Source organism: Cololabis saira, chromosome 1 (assembly GCF_033807715.1).
Source record: "Cololabis saira isolate AMF1-May2022 chromosome 1, fColSai1.1, whole genome shotgun sequence".
NCBI classification, from domain to species: Eukaryota; Metazoa; Chordata; class Actinopteri; order Beloniformes; family Belonidae; genus Cololabis; species Cololabis saira.
The window spans coordinates 22579662-22602787 of NC_084587.1; the positions used below are offsets into that span (position 1 = coordinate 22579662).

At 43.9% G+C, this 23126-nt stretch overlaps 1 protein-coding gene across 1 annotated transcript in view; it reads right to left on the reverse strand.

Annotated features, from left to right (window-relative positions):
* The window catches only part of znf827 (zinc finger protein 827), a 68426-nt gene that overhangs the window by 22376 nt on the left and 22924 nt on the right, over positions 1 to 23126 (reverse strand). Inside the window, exons 2-5 of the mRNA XM_061718331.1 lie at positions 20028 to 21302; positions 17597 to 17769; positions 16804 to 17293; positions 8342 to 8620 (exon numbers count right to left, since the gene is read on the reverse strand). Coding sequence (XP_061574315.1) covers positions 8342 to 8620; positions 16804 to 17293; positions 17597 to 17769; positions 20028 to 21302 — 2217 coding nt within the window. The remainder of the gene's footprint in view (positions 1 to 8341; positions 8621 to 16803; positions 17294 to 17596; positions 17770 to 20027; positions 21303 to 23126) is intronic.

Genomic DNA, 23126 nt, shown 5'->3' on the forward strand with positions numbered 1-23126 from the left:
CAGACGAGGGGATAAGCGTGAAATACTGAATGAAATGTATCCCATTAAGATTATATGTTAACAAGCGGGCCCTGATTTATATCCATGTCAGACATCAGCAAGCACACAAGTTAAAGGTGCATTTTATGAGAGAAAAGCATCCTTGCTCTTTAAAAGAAAAACATAGATTTGGGTGGCTGAAGCTTATATGTCAGTAGCTGACTTAAATACTCTTAAACAAGCCTGACACTTTGTTTGCTGCCACCTCGGTCTGGGAAAAAAAAAGATTAATAGAGTACTTTTATGTCAGAGTCAGCTCCGAGGCTTTAAATATTAACTGTCCCCATCTTTAACTCTGACTACTTGGACAGACTGTTACTTTATTTATTAATGTAATTTACAAATTGCTAAGTAATTCTAAACTAGTGAGATTTAAGGGGAGATCTGGATGCTTATTCACGAACTGATCCAAAACTGAAGCCTGATTGAAAGGGGCTTCACCCTTCTAGTTAAATATTTATTCATATAAAGTACAACCTTAGTATGCCTATGCGTCATGATGTAAACTGAAATATCTAACCACAGAATCCACATAATCCTCTTGACGGGTCAGAACATAAATGAAAGGGTTTCATTAGGTGTACACAGATTTGTATGTAGAAGTAAATCAAACACACCAAATACACGCAAAACCCGAGCGTTTCCTCTAAAGCAGAGCTGAGTCAGTAATCTAGCAGTGTGGTTATTAGGGTAAGAGGGCACTGGGTTGCCATGCTGTCGCTTGGAGGATAATTCCAGCATGATCATACGGCTTCACTTGAAACAAACGGCAATGGCAGAAAAAAAAAACACAAACCCAACCATAACTGAAGGGTAGTTCATTTAAGCTTATTCTTATAACAATTGGCAGGTCTTTTCTGGCACGCTAACAATGGTCTAAAAGGTGAGAACAGCCATTGTCTCACTTCTCTTACGAGCTTGAATAGTGAGCAAGCTAAAAATAGTCAAGAGGGAGACGGCAGCTGTTAGGAATGTCCTGAGCTCATCTGCACTCACACACTGCTCTATCTGTGAATATCAAACAAAAACTGGAAGCTGCTATGAAAATAATGGAAACTATCACAAATGAAACAGTGATGTCAGATTCATTGTCTTGATGAGGAGCTACACCGATGGCAGATCCAGGGACTGAAATGCTGACGGGGATCTCTGATCAGTTTTGATGGGAGGAGGTACAGTCTCTGTGTTTTGACTAACAGGTGCAGGACAAAACAGTGGGGTTCGTACGAGGTGGCTGACACTGCGACCCGGCCTGATTATGGGATATATCAATTTGGCAGGACGGTGGGAACAAGGGGAGGGGCAAGAGGGAGGTTAGAAGAGCAGGAGAAAGTGAAGGGAGGGAGGGGGGGATATACAAACCCGGTGCTAACCTTGGCCCTCGTCTCCCTACATGACCAACTTGAGCCACGGGCACTGAACCCCCTGAACATTATTAGGACGGAGGAGACTCTACTTAATTAGTGTGTTCGTGTATGCGACTGTGCTTTTGTCGCCAAATCCACCCCTTTGCCTCCTCCCTGAAAGCCAGGTGCCTGGTTTATTGGTAGCAACCAGCATGATGGGGGTACAGTGACAACCATCAACCCCGCTAATCCTTTAATCAGGTGGCTTGAGTTGGCCGAGTAACCTAGGGGAGGCTGATGGAGGAGCAGAGTGTGAGGAGGGTGGAGGGGCGGGGCGGGGCTTGCTCACTGCACCGTAAGGGTCAACCAAGGGACACACGAGCTTCCATCAGTGGATCACCAGCCTAACGACAGCGGCGAAGAGGACCGCTGCGCTGTGAAAACACGAAAAACAAATCCGCAACATCCATGTACTTAAGGATTCTATATGGTCCTGAGCTCCCAATTCTGAGTGAAACATGCAAATACCATTAAAGCCACTACGGAGATGCTGCTTAACACGCAGACAACACGCTTAAAGCATCACATCAAGGCAGACCAGATGAAAAGTCTACCTGCCACAAAATAAAAAATGAAAATATGGCCTCATTCATGTGCTGATAATAGCTATGGCTTTTTCGCTGGGGTCATGACCTAATGTTCTGAAGCCATAAAAAGCAGCCCTCCGTCTGCCTGTGTCTGTATGTGAAGAGGACTTTGTGTGTGTGTGTGTGTGTGTGTGTGTGTGTGTGTGTGTGTGTGTGTGTGTGTGTGTGTGTGTGTGTGTGTGTGTGTGTGTGTGTGTCCCTTGTGCCTATGTTTCATCCCCTCTGGAGCAGAAGGTTCCTCTGTGATACTTCAGCTGCCATAAGGACATAGAATCAGTTTACCTCACCGTGAGGACACGTGTGTAACGTTCCATTGCCCTTTTTCAATAAATATTGTGCTTTCCTTCCTCTTAAGATTACGTTAAAATATTTAAGTGAACCAATATTATGAGAAAAGTCTAAATTGAGTCTTTCTTTGCATATAATAGAAGAGGCAACAGGAAGGAAACAAAGCTATGAAAAAAAGAAACATTTAAAAAAAAAAAAAAATCATATCTGGGTTGTGGTATTCAACTGAAATTATTTTCACTATTTTTTACTGCAAATTTTCAATGAGCACTGCTTGTTTTCCAGAAAACGTCAACAGTAAAAGTCTTTTGTTTATGGCAGAGCAGGTGCAACACTCAAGTGCACTTGTGCTCATCATTGTTGTTCTGGCTGCTGTTGAAATAAGCATCGCACTTCCAGTTTCAGCGAGGTTTAGTTCCACTTTGAAACTCTTTAAACAAATCCATGTGGGTCATATTTGATGAGCGGGCTGATGGATGCATCCCCTAAAGTGACCATCATCAACCGCCGGAAAAGGTTACAAAAGAAAGCTCAGTGGGGAGTCTGACGCTGCACACGGTTACGACGTACGTGAGTTTGTTCTGCATGCTTTTTATGTCGTTATAAAAGCTCTTAAACCGCCCATTCCTCCTCGCGCAGCGCCACTTAAGATTTGAGTTAGACTGAGACTGACTGGAGTTTGTGTGATGTTCTGTTTTTAAGTGATCAACTTTGACCCCAGGTGTCGACTTGAATCTGCGTGGCCCTGACGGTCCGCTTTCCTGACGAAACATACTCGGCAAAAAATGTGCAATTATGCTTAAATAAAAACAGGCGCGCGCAATTAGTGGTTTATCGCTCGCAAAATCACAGCACCTCTTTGATGCAATGAAAGCATATGAAGAAATTCTTGGACTGACATGATAAGAGGAAGACGGGGGGCAGAAGCAAAGAGGGAAAAAAAGACTACCAGAGTGATAGAAAAAGAACACCCGAGGGTAAAATAGGAAAGAAGATGGCAGAATGAGGCAGGAAAAAAAAGAACTGGGGGAGGACAGTGAGATGAGAGTTGGCTGGAGCCTAAATGACAACCCCCCCCCCCCCCCAAACACCCCGCACCCCCTTCCCCCCTCCTGTTATCCTAGTCTTTCCCTCTCCCTACTCAACTATTCCACATCTCTCCATCCCTGCCCCCATCCTTTACTCTCTCAATCTCTCTATTCTCCTGCTCTCTAGCCGACCTGCTCAGACAGGGGTGAAGAGTTCAGGCGCTTCAAAGGCTGCAGTGTGGAGACTGCATGTCATGTGGGAGCCACAGCAGCCTTGCCTGCAGACTTCACAGACAACTGCTGCTACAATTGATCCTCGACCAGCTAGCATTTAGTAGTTAAGCCTTCACAACGGTTACAAACTGCAGCCGCATCCGACTCCAGAGCAGTGCACGCAACGAGCAGCCCACGAGAAGCCAGATAATGCCTTTATGAAGTCATCCTGAGCAAAAAAAAAACAAAAAAAAAAAACATTTGGCACAAGCCAAAGCTAATCTAAGGTTACTAGAGCTTTATTGTATGAGGTCAAGACAAAACAGTAGAGACTGCTATAGTAATTCTGTCAATCATGCCTTTAAAATTGAGTCCCGAAGAAACAAATATAGCATGGCATAAAAAGAAATTACGCTTACTTTTTTATGTAAGCAGAAGCATAGGAAGTGACGAAGAGCCTGTGAGACAGAAGGTACAGAGGGCAGGAGTAAGAGAGGTCAGCGAGCGGCCACTCTGAGGGGTCATGGAGAGGACACTGTCAGAGCAGTGCAAGGGCTTAATATGAGATAATACCCCACAATGACGCCAATGTTGTGATCAGAATGGGGAACTGCTCAGACACTAGGCCGAGATAAGCTATACTTAATAAACAGAAATCTCTCAATGCGAATATAAAGCTAAACAATGAGCATAACATTACATGTTCTTTGCTCTTGACTCTTTCTTTATCTTGCTTAGTGATGTTTCCCCTTGACAAACTGAAATTGAGGTCTCTCATTTCATTTAAACCATTTGCCATTTTAATAGAAAAGATTCAATTGTATTCTGTGGATTCCAGGATTTGCCAACAAAAGGCGAGCATTTTTATAACTCTTTAATATTTAACGTTGTTTTTCTGTTCATGGCCAAAAGTCACAAAGAAGTACCTCACAATTAAGGTATTGGACAGTAAATTGCTCTTTTTTTCCCTCTACAGTTCACATTTGAAAATGCCCGAAAGTGTAGTTATTACAATATAAGAAAATAGATTAATTTTGAAGCCTGAACTAGAGGAATATGTCAGTGAACTAGCCTGTTATGGACTGAATTGGGTCGTTAAATATCGCTGATAGCCCCCCACTTTCACTGACTGAAGGAATCTTTCCATTACATCCTACCATTGTAGGATTACCGTGTTACTGACAGTAACTGACACATTTTAAATACTCCCTCAGCCGAGGTTCCAAGCAAGCCGAAATAATACTAGGCAGTGACGTAGGCGCACTGTTGACCCCTGTTTGCATAGCATCGCTTCCATGGCTCTCCAATGCATTACGCTAAGATGACGTATCAGAGGCTGAATGTGGTGCCGCTGTATTGATCGAGACAATATCCTGTGTACGTTAAGGCGGTACCACCTGTACTACCTGTACTACCTGCAGTGGAAAACAAAATGCCTACTATCCAGGCCATAATGTGTAATGAAACAACACCATCTATCCTGGGGGCAGATGGGCGGATAAAGCTTGTATTGTATTGCAGCAAAAACAGAACCGTTGTATACAATGATCCACACTGGTAATCTGGAGGAAACCAAGCTGAAATAACAGCACTGACAAAAAAACCAACACAACTGCAAACAATAAACTTGTCTGTTGCAGCATACGGTCGACTACTTCCCTTGGAGACTGTTAATAATTAAACAGTTGATCCTCTTTGAAACAATTTCCTCTAATAAAGGTGAGATCTTCAATCAAGTGACTTAAAAATCTGACATTTCCATAATGCAAACGAATAAACCAATTAGCCACATAGAAAAAGGAAGCAGACCTATACATTCACTTCCCTTTGAAGTCGAATCAGTACGGTACATAATTATCATTAGGGACTCCAGATCAGGTACCGTGACTAGAACTGTCTTAAGGAGCCGCATGTGGATCCTCTTTATTTCAGCTTCTGACAATGTAAGCTTTAACAGTTAAAACCAATTAATTCTACATGCAAATTCTGATCGGACTTGCTTGAATGGGACACTGATTTCGCTGTTTATGTGGAATTTTCACACTGAGTGCCAATAACTTCAATTTAAGTCAACGCATAAAAATGTATTAGAGATTTGTTACTTGAGTGAAAACTCTTTCTGCTTCATGTAGTTTGCATTAGCGACGTAATAAGCACTGTAGTTAAGTGAGTAAAAAGTGTGATTTCACACCTATAGAAAGGGTGGCTAGATGGCGAGTGGGTGGCACGGCTGTTACCCACACGACGCCAATCTGCCAGGGCAGCACCTAGGGCCCTGCACCACCCCCTCCCTATCCTCCCTTCCTGTGACGCCATGTTCCCCTTGCCCTGCAACACCAGTGCCCATCTGCTAGGACACGTTAGCCGCTGGCGCCAGGGACTATTTAGCCCGGCGTAATTAGCCCCCAGACACCGGCAGCCTGGTTTTAAAACAGATGTGGGGGAGGTAGCGCTAGCCGGGCGACTCAACAGCACCAACAAATGTTTGATAAGGAGGAAAGAGGGGTGGGGGGGTGGAGGGATGGGGGGATGGGGGGGCGGGGCGACCTAGTTAAAGGGATGATACAACTCATGTTACAGCACAATGGGCATAATGATGACAACCCCACTTGCTCCGACTGTTCAACTGTGTGGTCGAGGCAGGATGAGGAGCAGAAATTTAATTAGGCCCTGTCCATTTGCGGTGCTGCCAAAGAGAAAAAGGAAATAAACACTTTCATGGACAGGAATGTTCTGAAGAAAGAAATGCTTAGTTCAAATTCCTAAAGTGTTTTTCCTATTCACACATCCTTACTGAGACTGACCTTTTGCAGAGGACAGAGAGGGGTTATAGTGCAGCTGCCCTTGAACCTAATGACTGTAATCACACTTGACTATAACGGCAGTGACCTTTCCCTGCTTCTCTCTCCTCCTCCTCCCTGTTTTTTTTTTTCTCCCCTCCCTCCCCCCAGGGTCATTTGAGGGTCCGGACTCTTGTCAAGGCTGTCACTCTAGACAGCCCTCTCCATCCAACGCCCCCACCGTTACCATGGCGATGGATGGCACTGCGCTCCGAGGAACTGCGTGAGGGGGTAGAGGGAGCCGGTGGACGGATGAACGCTGCAACATCTTTCCCTAACCTAGGTCAAACTCGCAGAGCTAGTGTAAGTAATGGAAAGGGAATAAATGCCGGCCGTGCTGCTTGAAGAGCAAATAAACTGGCGGGATAACATCAGTGCACGGATTGGAAAGATGAAAAAAAAAGGAAAAAAACAGAGAAAGGGGCAGCGCATTCACGAAACAAAAGAGCCCAGGTAGAGGCAGCCTGGTGAAGGATTTATGTGCCAGCCCCTGCAGTCTATCAATTTCTTTGTTTATGCTCATAGGCTAACATTTTACTTGAGGATTTTTTTGTCTCCCCTGCCTTCTTTAAAACACACACACACACACACACACACACAAGCGCATGCACACACAGGGAAACGTGACCTGGGGCAGGCAGTGGAGCAGCACACGTGTAGTACCACAGAGCTACCAGCCAGCATGAGTCACTGTGAACACCATTCGACCCGGGGAGAACAATAGCAACCTGTGTGTGAGGTGTCTGTCAAGCATGCACACATTGGCACAGGATGAAGAGCCATGCACGGAGCAATGCCCTGCTGCACTAACATCACATTGCCATTTGCCTTGGCTTTTCCAATGCTGTGTATGCATACTTGCAGCAGTGCACAGCTCTAGCTCTATTATTGAAACAGGTCAATGATTTTTGTGTATTTGTGTAGAAAAGGTAGTTTCAGAAGCCCGCTATAAAGTTAGTAGTGCAAACTCTGTGTATGGTGTGTATGCCTTACAATGAAGAATTCAATATGGAAAGAATTTATTTAAAATTTCATATTGCTAACCTTGTCATGTACACATCCCATATTTCACTCCTTTTCCTTCTCAACCACAAGACTTAGACATGCTCTCCTGCAGCCTGCAGAGGGCAAGCACCAGTCCACGACACACTTGAACAAGATCTGGCATTCAGTAACGATTTTGATTGAAGCTCAAATACGCAGAAATAACACAAGTTACAAAGTAAGTTATAAACTATGACAGGATTTATGTAATGCTAAGAACAGCAGCACAGACATTTTCCAGAGAAACGAGCCAAGTTTGAGACCCTCCCTGATGACTTGTTACAGAGAGTCTTGCTGAGCTCAAAACAGAAGCTACAAAGGCTAAGTCACGCTGTGCTGGATGATGTCAGAGTGGTCCAATCAGGTTGAGATATGGGACACAGAAATGTTACTTTAAAAATGTCTCACATCGAGCGATGGTCAAATCAGGGTACAGTTTTCAGTTCAATGATACAACCAGATGCAAAACATGCCATTTGTTGGTCTCATTTTGAGCAGATAGCCACAGCAACAAATTAACAACTAAAAATAGAAAGATACCTCAGCAAGTTGTGAAACACTGACAAACAACCAAGTGATGCAAGAATCCTTGCAGAGGATACAATGGTTCCACACCTTTTAGAGTCGTTCCTTTTAAAGAAACATTAACTTATTCACCAAATATAGTCTTTCACACAAGCACATTTGATTATTTTAGTTCACCTTTTTATAATGACCAGTGGTGCATTCAATTAACCTCTCAAGCTGATCTGAAACTACCCCCGGACATCTCTATCAGTGTCCTCTCAAAATACTCAAATATAGTTGTTATCACTCTTTAACACAAACACAATGCTCTAAATACTATTTAGACCATTTTGTAAACATACATATGTGATGATAAAGAAGTACCCTACCTGAAAGCTTAATGAGCAGCTCAGAAGCTACTTTAATGTTGATATCCTGGTTAAGCAAACTGTTCTTAGCAATGGGGCTTCCTTCCCTGGCTTTCAGTGACCCCGGCCGCTCCGTGGATGCCGCAGACCCTGGTAGCCCATCCTGGCAGAAAGACGCAGGGAAGCTTGGCTGAACGTGGCTCTGGGACTGTGACGATGGTCTGGGGCTCAGCGCCTCCTCCACTTTGGGTTCTTCCTTGAGGTGGAAAGGAGACTGGAGTGTTTCCCTCTGGTTGGCCGCTGCAAGCGGAAAGATCACAGGGATAAGAATGATCAAAATGACACCATATGATAGGTCGCAAGATGCATCTTATAAACTGACAAAAATTATATACTGTAGATTATATCCATCGGATAGTCTTTAAGGGGGAAAAGGGTGTATCGTTGCTTTCAAGTACACCGTTAAAGAGTGTAAATGACTCCATACATCCTGGCAACATACTAAACCACACAATAATCAGCTCATTCAATGAATTGACATGATCTGTGGAGGGTTTCCACAGTCTTGTCACAGCTGCTACTGGCTAACACAAACGTTTTAGACTCATATTCTCTTTTCGACTTCATACCATCAACAGAAAAATCACCAATTTTCTGCTTCCCCATTTCTCCTCAAGTCTGGTTTCCCCATCTCCCATTGCTTCTGAAGTCTTCCGAATCCCCCTCAGACAGAACATCAAATAATTCCAACAGTTGGGTTGGGCGAGATGGCAATCAGCTGAAGCCCTATCTGTCACATCTTCGGTGTGTACCCTAGGTTCGGATGTGAACTGTCACATGGATATCTCTCCTCTTAAGTCATCTTCAAGAAAAACTGGGCCACATCTAATCCGCCTTAGATGAATAATTAATAATTAGACACGGAGCAGCTTCCGATAGCGGCCAAGAAAAGAACAGCAGGGCCAAGCGCCTCTCTTTGTGTCTTTTAGTATCCCCCTCTACTCTCTAAGCTGAGGCAAAGGTTTATACAGATTATAGCTCACAATGCTGGTTAAAAATAAGGTGGCTTTAGAACAACAGGATGCTTTAAAATATGACTAAATTGATATTTGCCTGTGTGACTTGCCATCTGCCTAACTCAACTGGACAACTGGAAGCACAGGGAACATTTATGGTCACATAATGTACATGAATGATTACCATTTATCAGAGCCAAGAGTACTTTTCAAAGCAATCTTGTGTGTAAAAAAGAAGCAATTAAAAAAAGAAAGGTTTGTCCTGTCATAGTCATGTTTGTTAATTGCAAAATTAGTTTTTCTTTTGACTTACAATTTGCAACCTTATTTGAAGGTTTGAGACATCGGTAGTAGCAGGAAGTGAAAGGGCATTAAGTAAAACCTTGTGTTAAATTCTGCAATCATATTATTTGTTAGCGGTTTTAAAGAAATTCAACGATGAATGTTTCAACATTTCCCTATTCAAGTGTGAGCCACACAGCAGAACCTTGTAGATATGGTGATGATCATTCATTGTTTAAATACAGCATATATACACACTTCTGAGTCCTATTTCCTAATAGCAAAATATATTTGTAGTAAAAAGAGAAAAAGTAATGACTGTACGGACCTTCTCCAGATTTTAAAAATACAAGAATATGAGCATGTGTATGAGGGAAGCCATCATTCTTGAGCACACTGCCATGTAACCTCCTCCGGCCCCAGCAGAGATCTGCTCTGCTCCTTACCCCGCCATCACGCCTAACATCTGAAAACACCACAGGCCTGCCGCCCCCTGCCCACACCATCAATCTGTGCCAGCCCTGCTCCTTCTGATTAATGATGATCTATAACTAAAGGGCTTGGGGACAGGGGATGCGGGGCACAGAGAGGGGACAGGTTATGGTGTGCTGACCACCCACGTGATGCTGCGGTGCCACACCACGGAGGACCGGGGGGTGCAGTTCAAGAGGATGAAAAGGAAGCCTGGCCAAGCGCTGAGGGAGAGGATGGGGAGGGAATGTTAAGGGCCAGCGACCTTCAAGTTCTGGGGCGGTGGCGTAGGGTCGAACACGGCACCAGCTGGAAATGTCACACTGTCAGATGTCAGCGGGCAGGCTAAGTATAACCTGGTCAGCACCTGGAAGGACGTCCTCTAATTAGAAGCGTGTTGGGCCATGTTGGATCAGACAGGGACAGCACACTTGGTCACCGCCTTACAAACACACATAAGAATGCACTACGAACCAAGCAGACCCGCACATATTTACTTCTTAAAGGAAATCTCTACTTTGTGTTGGTAAACACAACAGTACACAGGTCCTGAAAAACTTGTTTAACTGTTAATAAGCCACACCAACGCATACGTAACATAAGCTTAGGCAAAAGTCTTCTCTGCCGCTTCATAAGAACAGAAATGACTCAGAAACATGCACTCGCCCAAAGTCACGCCACTTTGGTGACCTTTGGGTTTGAGGCTATAAATAGAGTCCATTTCCACTTAGAATCTGTTACAGAGCCCAATGAATAATTTAGTATCCTAATCCAATGGGCAGGTTTGTTATTTCTACATGCTGATAGCTGAAAACAAAAAGCTGAAACTCTGAAAAGAAGCTCGTCCCCAGGCACCAAGCTTACACTTTGACCTTTTGGCTGTTAAAGATTCACAGTCACAATCACATCATGACCATCCAGTTGCTGGGAAATCATTTTACATCATGACTACAGATCTGCAGAGATGATGGGCATCTCCGGGTGACTGAGCTTGTGCTCTGTGAGCTTCCTGGAAGTGTGGTGATGGGCTTTCCCAGGGCCAGTGTCAGCTCTCTGTGCACGGTGCTGTGAGGCTGGTCCTAGATCAGGATGGACGATGCTATCAGTTTGCCTCTGTGTTATCAGACCCTTCTGACACCTGCCACCAACGCTACTTTCAGTGCCATTCCTATTGCTGGTTTCTCTCCCCATCGCTGCGCTTTTCTCTCGCGCCTCATCCGTCTCACTGCCAGGCGCTTGTCCACTCCACCTCACCTCTCGCTCTGCGGCCAGGGCTGCCGTCAAATAACTTCATTAGCTTTCCACCTCTGTCACGTCGGCCTGCTCCCCCTCTGACAATTGGCTGCTGTTTTCACCAGGAAAAGAAGAAGAAGAAGAAAGAAGAAAAAAAAAAAGCAGCACAGGGCTACGTCGGGCAGGTTGAGAACACAACAATAGCTGACAGTGTGATACACACCGGACAGTGATACTGATGGCTGCAGTGGGGATGTATGGACCAGAGGTCACGCACAAAAGGCCTGTCTGTGTCGGCTCATACTGAGCCGGAAAACAAGGGACAGATCAGGTTAAATCTATATGCTCACAAAAACAAAATTCAAAAACTTTTTTTTACTGTTGGACTTACGGGAGAAAAACATGACCCTGTTTTGTTCCCATATGCTTAATAACAAAAATTCTGTCGGTAGATTGTGACTTAGAAATCAATGAGCAGGGGGGAAAAAAACACAATTTTTCCAGTTTTTTTATATGCACAGGATTAAAAGTCTGCTTTTGCATCATATTACTGTTGCAAAGATTCTCTCCCAGGAATAGATAAATAAGACAACTGCAGAAACATCATGACAGATGCAACACCTCCCACAACCCCCTGCATGCCAATTATTCACACCCAGCCAGGGTCAAGCTCGTTGTGCCTGTGTCACCGCAGCAGGGGTGGGGGTTGGTGCTTGGGGGGTTTGCAGTGCCCACTGTCATTATTAACTCGGGGTCCACTGGGCACAGGGTAACGGCTGTGCATTTCAAAGTGCCTCTGTGGCTTTCATCTCCGAATCAAAATGTGGATCACACTGGATAGCCAACAGTTGTGTCAGCATGCAAGGATAAAAATCAAAGGGTATCAGTGAAACACTCGATGGAAAACCGAGCAGCCCAAAAATGATATTCTTATTATGTCAGAGGTCAGGGAGAGTTCAGATTTTTTATGCCAATGGAACGCGATGCAACTCCCTCTTTGCCCCGTTACACTGTCTCACTCAGTTGCTGTCACTTTTTTTTTTTTTCATTCCTGCTGCAGCTTTTTAAACACACACCCCCCCTCTCTGACTCTCACTGGCCTTGTGGGACTGAAGCGGAGAGACAGCAGCGTAAAAGCAGGAGGGATGAGATGCTCATGTACACACTCAATCTGGGTTGACAGGGAGGTCAAAAGAAACTGAGTCTAGAGGTCCCAGGAGGAACTTCCTCACCTCTGCTTCCCTGCCTGCTTCCAGACACGGATAAGCCTCTGAGATCCAAGCACACTACTTCCCAGTTTCATAACCCTCTTTCTGTGACCCCCACCTCCAACAAAGGGAGAACTTTGTGACCAAACAAGTGGTATTCAAGAAACCCACACCATCAAGCATTCAAGTTCAACCTCCCCTTGCCCTGTCTTTTCATATGCATCCTCATTCTCCTTGAATGATGTCCTGACTAAGATGTCTGCCACTTTACACTGGACTGCTATTGCGGGGAGCCATCTTGGCTCCTCGGAGAGTTGCCTGGGCTTGATTGTGCAGTCTGGGAGTGAAGTGCCACGGGTACCCAGGGGGCATTCATGTGGAGCCAGGGCATGCAAAATTGCAGGGGAGTTAACTAAGCTGGCCTAGTCCCTGCGCATCTCGCGGGGTCACAGGATGGAGCTCAGGGCGCTAATCATTTCAAATTATGAATTCCTTTTTAATTATGAATTATGCATAAATTTTTAATTAATCTAATGTTGCCAGGGTTTTTTTTCCCCTTCCATCCTTGCTCAAGATCTCAATCTAATTACACAGCATTAAGTGGAAGAGTGGCAGTTGTAGCCTCAACCCTGCCTCCTGACCTCGGTCATCCTTTTTCCATCAATCTTGCCACCATCTCCAGACTTCTCCTTTGATATTTTGCAACATGGTGAAATGCATCTAAACACAGTCTAATCCTCATATACACGACGACAGCATATTTGTGAAGCCTATTTAGTTTGTTAAATGGCATGTTATATCCATACTGTCACAGTGCATCCATTAAAATTTCCGTTTTAGGCAATATGAAAATCTCTGTTTCTGCAGCATAAAAATAAAAAACTAACATGCTGGAATAAAAATCATAACAGCTGTCACTATTTTCTCACTAATACCGCCAGATAGACGAAGAGAATTGTTAGCAGGGGGAAGATGCCTAGAGGTTACACTTTGTCAAACCCCTGAATAAGTGACAGGATGTGGGTGAAGAAAATTATTCCCTCAACAACTCTTGTTGAGGTGCCCTTGAGCAAATAATTTAATCCCCAACTCCATTAGCTGAGCTAATCAGTGGCCAGCGGCAGAGGAGCAAAGATGGGCAGCGATTAAGTCCCATTTTTAAACAGTGAGTAAAGAATTTTAAATTCTAACCTTGCTTCTTCATCCTTGTCTGGGCAGAAAGATTTTAAAGGCTTGTGTCCAACCCCCCCCCCAACAAAATAGTGTATTTTTTGAATTACTCCAAATGAAGAGAGAGAGTGTGCAGGTGTCAAAAGGAAAAGCAATACACCTGGAGTCTTTTTCAGAGTGCACTCTTTTTCACGAGGTCTCTCTGAGAGATGCTAGTTGAAAATCTCTCCACTTTCAGAAAGCCGCTGGTGCCATTGGCAGTTGGCTTTTTCTCTAGGGAATCAATCACATACAGAACAATCATCACCCTGGTAACCAGGAAAACTAGAAGAGAAACATGTTACCACATCTGTCTGTCCTGACCTGTATGACATGTCAAACAGAAATGATCACACAAAAGAAATCCCTTGTGGGGCCAGATTCAGGTTAAAACGCTGCTGTCCATTATTTGATGATGGAAAATCAGAACCGGTCTTAAAATGACACTGGTCTGCAGTCTTTCTCATATGTATCACCAGAACAAACGCAGACACTCTGCACAGAGAGCCGTCTCCCTGAACTTTGTGGAGATGGAAACACCAACCGTCCAAAAGGTGTTCCATTAAAATCATGCCTTACTAAAATAGACACTAAACCAAGCTCCTCCTCTCAAAACCTCTTGCACAAGATGATGATGTTCATCCAACTGCTGTTTCCAGTGTGTTTACTGACAAAATCCATGCAATTCAACCATCAAATTCCGTTGGGACACGCTCTTTCTTCTACAAGGTGAGGGCAAGTATCCCAACAAAAACAAATGGGCAATTCTGATTCATCATAAAACAGAAGTTAAGGTTAAGATATTTTGTTTTGTCAGAGTTAAATCTGACACTTCTTGGCCATACACTGAAACCACGTGGCAGGAGAAGCTGGTAAACCGCCTCGGTTGTGCTAAGCCCACCAGTGTCCCACATGAAGTGGACATCAACCACTGAGATGTGAGTACTTTTGAGGATGGATCTGAAGAGCCAGCTCACGTTCCTGAGCTTATCCCAGAGTTGCATCAGCTTGGCAGGATTCCTAAATGATGTAATTGAAATGCTTCATGCTGCTTTCCTATGACTGTGTTACATTTTCATAAGAAGTTCATAATACACCTCATATGTATATAAAAAATAGCTAAAACCTTTATAGTAGACAATCAATCCTGAATAAACATGCAGGTTTTACTTTCCCTCCTTAAATGAAACTAAAATCTAACCTCAAAGCAGCTTTTGAATTCCTGAGCAATATTCCTAAACAGTCTGGAGTCAGGAGACTTTTCTAAGGCAACGAAAGTTTGAGAAAAGGCTAAAAGTCAATGACCTTCTTTTCTGTCATACTCATGGGAAATATTTGGAAAGGAAGGTTGTGAATATGTGTACCCGGGAAGGCATGCATGATATTCTCATTATGCACAACGGTTAAACAGCTCAGTGACACATGACTGAAGCTACTCACCCACACAGTGGGGTTTAGTTTGTATTGTGTAAATCATTTTTCTTCACTTCTCTTTTTTGGAGAACACAATCCCTGTCTCTTCACTACACGTTTGAACCCAGTCCCGACGATTTCAAGTTCCCGTTATTTTAAAAATACAGTAATACCGGCTGTGTGGCGTGCTGCAGCCTTGATCTGAGAGGACGCGCATGAACAGTGTTTACACTTCTAACAAATGTTATTTCTGGTGACAGTGAGCTATCAAAACAAAACTCGAGGCAAAGGGGAGACAAATATCTTGCTGAGGATCAGCGCAAATGTCTTCACATTCAAATTTGGAAGAACTGAAATAGCCCTGATGAAAGTGCAACTGCGATGACAGGAGCTCCAAAATCAGCCAAAGAATAGACAGTACAATGAAGCAATTACGGATCACAAAGATGTTTTTCCACTATTTGTCAAATACTTAATGCATTGCAACCTATTCAAATATGAGGGGATCTTAAGACAGTGACAGCAGATATTGAATTTAAACTCACCTAATAATTGATTAGATGATCGCACAGAAATGTCTAAATCTTACCAGCAAATCTTTACTAATTTTACTCCCAAAATGTGATGATTCCTGGTTTTCTGGTTCAGTCTATGGCAGTTATCTATAGTCAGGCTTTAAATTCATGTTTAGAAAAATAAAGAAGACAGCATTTTCATCCATCTTAACAGGTGCCCTAATGATAATAAAGAGTTTTCCCTTTCCAGTCCTCCCTAATGCACCATTGGGGGATTGAACTGAAGTAAAAAGTCGATGCGTTTTGATCCCAAGCTTAGCTGTTTTTATAAGCTGGAAAAATATATTAACTGGATTGAATTGGGTTCTGAATGGATAACAACTTAGTTGAAATATGATCAGAATACAATTGGAGTGCAATCAGTTAGACTGGATTGAACTTTTTATTTCCTATAAAAAGTGCCTTTAGATAACCTTTGCTGTGAAGTGGTGCTGTGCAAATAAACTGAAACTAATTAAATTCATACATCATTACTAGCTCTGCAACTTGTAATGAGCATTTAAAGGAGCCGTCTGTAAGAAATGTCCAAAACTGGTACTGCAGTCACTTTCAAAATATTGTTGAGCGGCGTGTACCCTCCCCCTCCTCCCTCCGACCAGAGGTTGCCAGGTAGGCTGCAGAATGCAGCAGGAACGTAGGCTGCCATGGCTGCGATCATTAGAGCCGAGCTGGCAACCCGGATGCCGAAACAATACTGACTTTGTGATTGGGAGATAGGTGGAGGGTGGAGCTTCAGAAACAATACTGACTTTGTGATTGGGAGATAGGTGGAGGGTGGAGCTTCAGACCAAAACAAAAAATGACAACATAAACATCAGTTGAGGGCTGCAACTCCTCTTTTTAAACTGGAATATTCTGGCTTGAGTGCTGTTGTCAGTGACATAAGTATTTGAAATGAACATGATTTTTAAATGTCTGTTGACATATCGGGGTCATTTTATGATTCGTTTTAATATTGCTCTTACATACAGCTCCTTTAAGTCATATCTAATAACATGACTGCAGACTAAAACAAAATCAAAATAGTTAATTGCAGGTTATACTATTTACAGTATTAAAAACATATATATTCTAACCTGATAGCTTCATAAGCAGGTCAGTGGCCGTTTTGGTAGTGATGTCGGGGCTGAATAGGGAGGCCGTGGTTGGACCACTAGGACTCGATCTCACCCCAACCCCAACTCCAGGTAGGTCCAGGGAGTTGGCGCTGCTGCTGGGACGATCCCTGCAGATGTTAAAGGGGGAGAGCACGGACAAGTCTCTCTCCTGGGGCTCCTCCTTGATGTGCACATGATTGGCGGAAGCCTCAACTGGAGGGGACGTCTGCTGCTGGGCGTCTGAGTTCAGCGGAGACACTTCTGTCGCTCTCAGCTCTGTCGAACCGGTGTCACCCAACAGGGAGCCCTCGCCCTCTGTGTCGGTGGTGAGTTCCTCTTTCACCTTGACGTCTGTGCGGGGGAAGTGCTGGTGGCACCGCATGTGAAGCTTCAGACTGAAGTGTCGGGAGGAGGTAAAGGGACAAAGTTCACACTGAAACGTCTCACCGCGGTCCTGGTGCTGATGTACCTGGAAAAGAGGGCAGGTTAAAGTGTCAAATAACAACTTCTCTGCAGTTACAACATACCTAGGACAGCTATCATTATTCACCTCAATTCACTTACAGGCACTGGGAAGATTCGACAACAAAAATGCAGCGATGTTCAATCGGAGAGCGAATGCTTGATAAAAGCATGCTGGCCCCTTAATGTTGGCAATCATATTTTAAGAGCCATAATGGACACTAATTAAAGATAATACCTCCGGGGGCAACAAAAGGTGCAGGGCTACAAGATAAAAAAAAAAAAAAAAAAAAAATCCATCTCATCTAACCTTCATGTGGGACTTGAGATTGTCTTTACGTGCACATCGGAAGGGACACAGTGGACACTGATGGCTTTTCAAGCCTGTGTGAATGACCATATGTCTCTTCCAGTAGCTCTTGCGTTTGATGACCAGTCCGCACACAGGACACTGGAATGGCTTCCCACCATCCTCAGGAGAACCTTTAGGGAACCAAATAACATTGTTATATTCATAAATTTATGTGAGTATTTAGCTTTTAAAAAAGGTAAGAAATGTTAACATCCCTTATTTCATAAGTATCTGTGAGAGACAACACCTGAAAGCAATGGAACAATGAAAGTAGAGACTCTGGCATATTTTATTACCTCGATTATTGTTGTTGGATTCATATCCGGCATCCATTACTTGTTAATTGGTCTTATTAGAAAGAGGCATGATTGCATTACAAATTCTACAAGGGCCTGTCAGGATGGCTTCATAAGTATTCCAGTGCCGTTCCTTGAAAAACATCTGGTAATCAGTGTTTGGTGAAATTACTGTGCTCAGCCATTCATTGACCTGAGGTGTAAAACCTCGAGACTGCCTATTTGCAACAATAAACCACCATCTGCGGCCCAACCTCTCCCAGCTCAGCAGAGATCATGATGCAAAAATGACTTCCCCTCACTCAAAGTTGAGGCAAATGAAGCAGAAATAAAACAGGGGGAGGAAACGTGTGCGCGTTTGGTACATTTGTGTTGCTACTTAACATATCTGTTTCCTATGCGGTCACAATCGTTCAACAGAAAGAAGGAAGCGAGTATCCCATGGATTGCAGATTGCAAAACGTGTACGAGATGCAGTTTTGTTGTTCTAACGGACAAGTAATGACAATGAAAGAAAACATGACAGTTAATAATCAAGGTCACATTTTTCAGTCTGGCGACCAAACAACTACCTGCAATTTTTTTTTTTTTTAAACAGCATTGCTCGACCTTGACAGTATCCTGGGCTACAGCAGACCCCCCTTTTTAGCATGCAGATCACAGAATATTACATCGACTGCCTCATCTGTCTGAAGTCAATTTGATCCAGCCATTTTAGGTTTGGCGGGGTTGCGACACAATCCCTCAAAAGTGCCCATCAATCTCTGTGAAAGCATTTGGTTCTCCCTAAAGACTACTTAGAGTGTGAAGCTGTCTCTCCCTGTAAAAGAATGAGATCTTTGTGTTCACCATTGTTTTGGGTTACGTGTCTACATCTGAGTCTGTGCATGCATGTTCTTCTGCTGGGGCCATTTGTGAGTTTAACAGAGAGAAGAAGAGGGAGAGAGTCTAAGAGGGGAAAAGAGTGTGTGTGCACGCATCTGTATCCAGTCAGTGGAAAGTATGATGTGTTTGGCCTTAAGTACTGCACTGATCAGTGTAGAGGGCTCTGGTTAGTGGGGGCTGAAGCCAGGAGGAGGCTGCTGAGATGGATATGGACTCCAGGGCTCCCCGCTGTGCTGTGCACACACTGACGGCCCCCCTTTTGGCAGCACACACATCCGAGCACAAACGAGCTGGTTTAGGGAGGCAGTGAGGTCTCAGTCGGAACCCCCCGTTGAGCCCGCAGACCATAGCCCAGACTAGAAGGCCAGCCAGGGCTGTTTTCTCTCGGTTATGCTCTCTGCTCGGCTGACAGTTAAGCTGAGGCTACACTACTTGCTACTTCAGCGTCAGTGAGGTGAGAACAAAACTATTACAAAACCAAAGAAAACATGTCACAGAAGTTCAGATTCGTGCTTCACTCATGGTATTATATTGTCAAGTAAAAGTAAATAAAGGCCCACAAAACGATAGTACAGATATCTCTGTGTTTTTCATGTTGCCGTTAAATCACAGAACTTGTTCTATTCTACAAATACTACAGTTTTTACATTGCACGTCATCAGTGAAAGCTGAATGAAACAGAGTATGATGACATATTTTACCAACAATTCAATTTGTGCAAGATTTTTTTTTGTGGCTAGAATCACAGGAAGAGGTTTGAAACCTGTCCACAAATTCAGTGCAGTTAAAATGATCTTGCACATCTCCCATTTCTTTAAATAAACATGTTTGATAGGATTTAGACTGTAGCGACGTTCTGAGCTTAAATGGCCCAACACTGTTTATAACAAGGCATTATCTGTACTACTTGAGAAAACATTCCTTAACCGGAAAAGTATATAAAGACAGACTTCAGCAAAGGTTGGTTTTTATACATGTTGGTGCATCCACTATTTAGAATTTTGTGCAGTCAATTAGAAATGGTAACATTTTTTGCATGTATGTTGCAGATTTTTAACCTCTTCTAGCTCCTACAAAATGCTTTAAAAAAGTCCTCCTCATTCATCCATTCAGATAAACACTCAAACAGTGTTTTTTGTAATGACTATTTATTGTGTCAATGGTAATTTCTATGTATATACTATTATTTCCTGACAGATTCAGGTTACCTGCTTGGTTGTTTGGCTTGCCTCTGCCTTTTGGAGTAGAGGGCAGCAACAACTCCAGGCTCTGAGTGGGCGTTGAGGGAGTGGGTGCTTTCTGGTTCATGTCCAATAGGGGCTTTGCATCCTCTTGGAGGACCCCTGCAGGCGCCAAAGGGGAAACGTCCTTCTTCTCTGCCAGCAGGTTTCCTGCTGCCCTGGCTGCCACCTCTTTGAGCAAGGCAGCAGAAGAGGTCATTGACACGAGAGAAAGAAAGGAACTTGCCGAGCCTTGGTGGTCAGAAGCAGCACTGGCTGTTGACGAGGCTTGGCTCCTCTCGCTGACTTTCTTGGAAAGTGCAGCGAGCGTAGAGCTAGCTGACTGCGGGCTGAACGGAGAGTTGAAGGCATCGAAACGTACCACATCGTCTCCTCGGCCGCCCCCGCCCAGGGTGGGCACTGCAGATGAGGCAGAGTTGGAGGTGGAGGAAGATGTTGTTGAAGAGGAAGCCACAGCGTTCTTGTCTTGAAGTACAGCGTTGGCGGCTGCCTTCAACTTCTGGATGGCGGAATCTGGGGACAAGCTGGAGCTACAGGGCGTAGAGCAGGTGCCAGGGGGCCACTTATCTGCCACGCCTGCCCAGACAAAGCCACTGCCATTGCTTGGAGTAACAGAATTAAAAGAGTCAAGGGGCTCTTGCTTAATGTTGGTGATGGAGGGTGCCAAGGAGGCAGGCGAGGCAGAGCCACTGTTATTGTTATTGGCCAGTTTTCGGGCAAGAGCACTTAATTGTTGGGCATGGTGGGAAGATGGAGAGAGGGTCAAAGGTGGGGCGAGAGCAATTGGAGGCGACTCTCCTCCAGCACTTCCCCTTGATGACCGACCCAGAACCTCCCCAGTGTCAAGTTTAAGCGACCCAGCCTCTAGGAGGCGCCGCAAGTTGCTGCTTAGGGGTTTTCCCAGGGCTCGAGATGCCGCCTCACCATACAGTGATGATACCACAGAGGAGAGAGTGTCCTGGGCCGAGAATGCACCTCCATCCAGGCCAAGAAGTTCCAAAGAGGCACGATGGACGGATGTGGGGCAACCCAGTGAGCTCTCTGCTCCACAGGTATCGATGTCCCCAGACCCGATGCTGATTCCAGGTTGCTCGTCTGGAGATGAGCCCCTATGCAGGAGGACCTCATCCTGGGTGTCTCCAAAAGATGAAGACTCTGAGCGTGTGTCTGAGGCATTCCCAAACCAGCCCTCCTCTTCCACAGCGCCACCATTGGGCCCCCCATCATCATTGCCGTCCACATCTGTAAGAAAAAAGAAAAAAATGAATAAATAAATACAAAAACTTTAGTCAATGGAACCAGCCAAAGTGCTTTGCGAGGATTGTGGCAGACACTGTGACTGTGTTTCCCCTGTGAACAGTTACATTTGGAAACCATTTTCAACGCTAAAACTTAGAATAACTTGTTTATGCATATATGTTAAGAGCAAATATCAATGTGCTTGGAAGTGTAAGCTTTGTCATCAATAACATAAGCCTTAAGGAACACGAGTAAAATGGTCTTTTAAAGTAAAAATAAATAAATAAAACACTTCAATGCTCAGTTAAGAGACCTCTACAAATGACTTCTGGTGAAAATGCAACTTCTTTCTAATATAAAGGCAGCTTTCCACAAAGCACATCCAAGATTTTTGGTGCAATTTAGTTTTTCTGTGCTTTTTTAACAACATTTTTCCCACCCTTGGTCTGGAAGAGCCTAGTAAAAGGGTTACCATGACAACGGGTCCTTCTGGGAGGCTAGACAGCAAAGATTAGGGTAATGGAGGTTACAAAACTAGATTAATATTCATGAGCCTGCAGATACCACCAGGGAGCCAATAAGGATAGGGTTAAGGTCACCAAGGGTCATTAATATACACTCTATGTATCAATATTCATAAGAAAAACATTACACTTTGCCAGACAAGGGCGAACAAAAAAAAAAGGGAAAAAAAGTGAATATTCCAGATACATATTAACAAACCTTCATAAGAACATGTCAAAAGCACCAAGCCTGGGTGAAACAATATGTCAAAACTGACAGTTTCTCTTTCAGTTACTGTCCACAACCTTCCAAACATCTGATATGAAGAAACGGGGAGAGATTGAGGAATTAATTGGGTACAAAACCATAAAGTTATGAAGGAATTATTTAAAATGTGTTAAAACAGAGGAAAATCATATATTTGGACACATCAAAGCTGTCCTCACCCTTGTGGCCCTTACAGAGGCCTGATGGGTTTGCTCTCTTTTCACAGGCAAAGCCAAAGGGGTTGCCAGGCAACCTGTTGGGATTAATAGAGTTGGCTGACATCTGGCCAGCATAGCTCACTACAGTCCACAAGGGTGACCAAAATCACAACCCACCGTGGCCGCTACACTTTCCTGCTGCAACAGATATCAAACAGGCCTTACACACACGAACAAGTCTCCTCATCTCCTATTCTTCCACACTTCCCTCTCACATTTTACAGAAATAAAATCAGCAAAATAACAGAAAGAAAAGTTAGAATAAAGAACACAAAAGAATGCATAACAATTTTAGCTTTTGTTTTTCTGTGGACAAATCCACTATGACACTCTTGTTGGACAATGCAAAATGGCACAGGCTTCCTTTGATATGATCAATACTAAGGTTAAAGAAAATACCATAATGCACTCATTGTGAACCCCTTTCCCCATGTTCTTTCAAGACATTTTACCACCTGAGTAGGGTTAACAGGAACAAAGAGAAGGAGAAATAGCCAGTGAGTCGTGCAAGGCAGGCCTTGACCCACTTCCATGTGACATGTGAAAAGCAGCAAGAGCCACTAATGGCTATAATGTGGTTAGAGGGAAATTGCTGAATTGCTGACCCAAGGTTTTAGCTTTGAGGTTGAACCCTCTTGCATCCTAGGTTAAACCTCAGGGTAAGGCACAGCTAAGCACGACGCTATGCCTCTAGGCTTCTGACTCATTTCTACAGTGCGACAATGAACTCCACTACAATAGTTTGAGTGTAACGAGTGGAACATCTCAGAGGACAGAATGACATTACCCAAGGGTATGGTGCCCAGCCCACCCTCTTAGGTAGCTTAATCCGAACTCA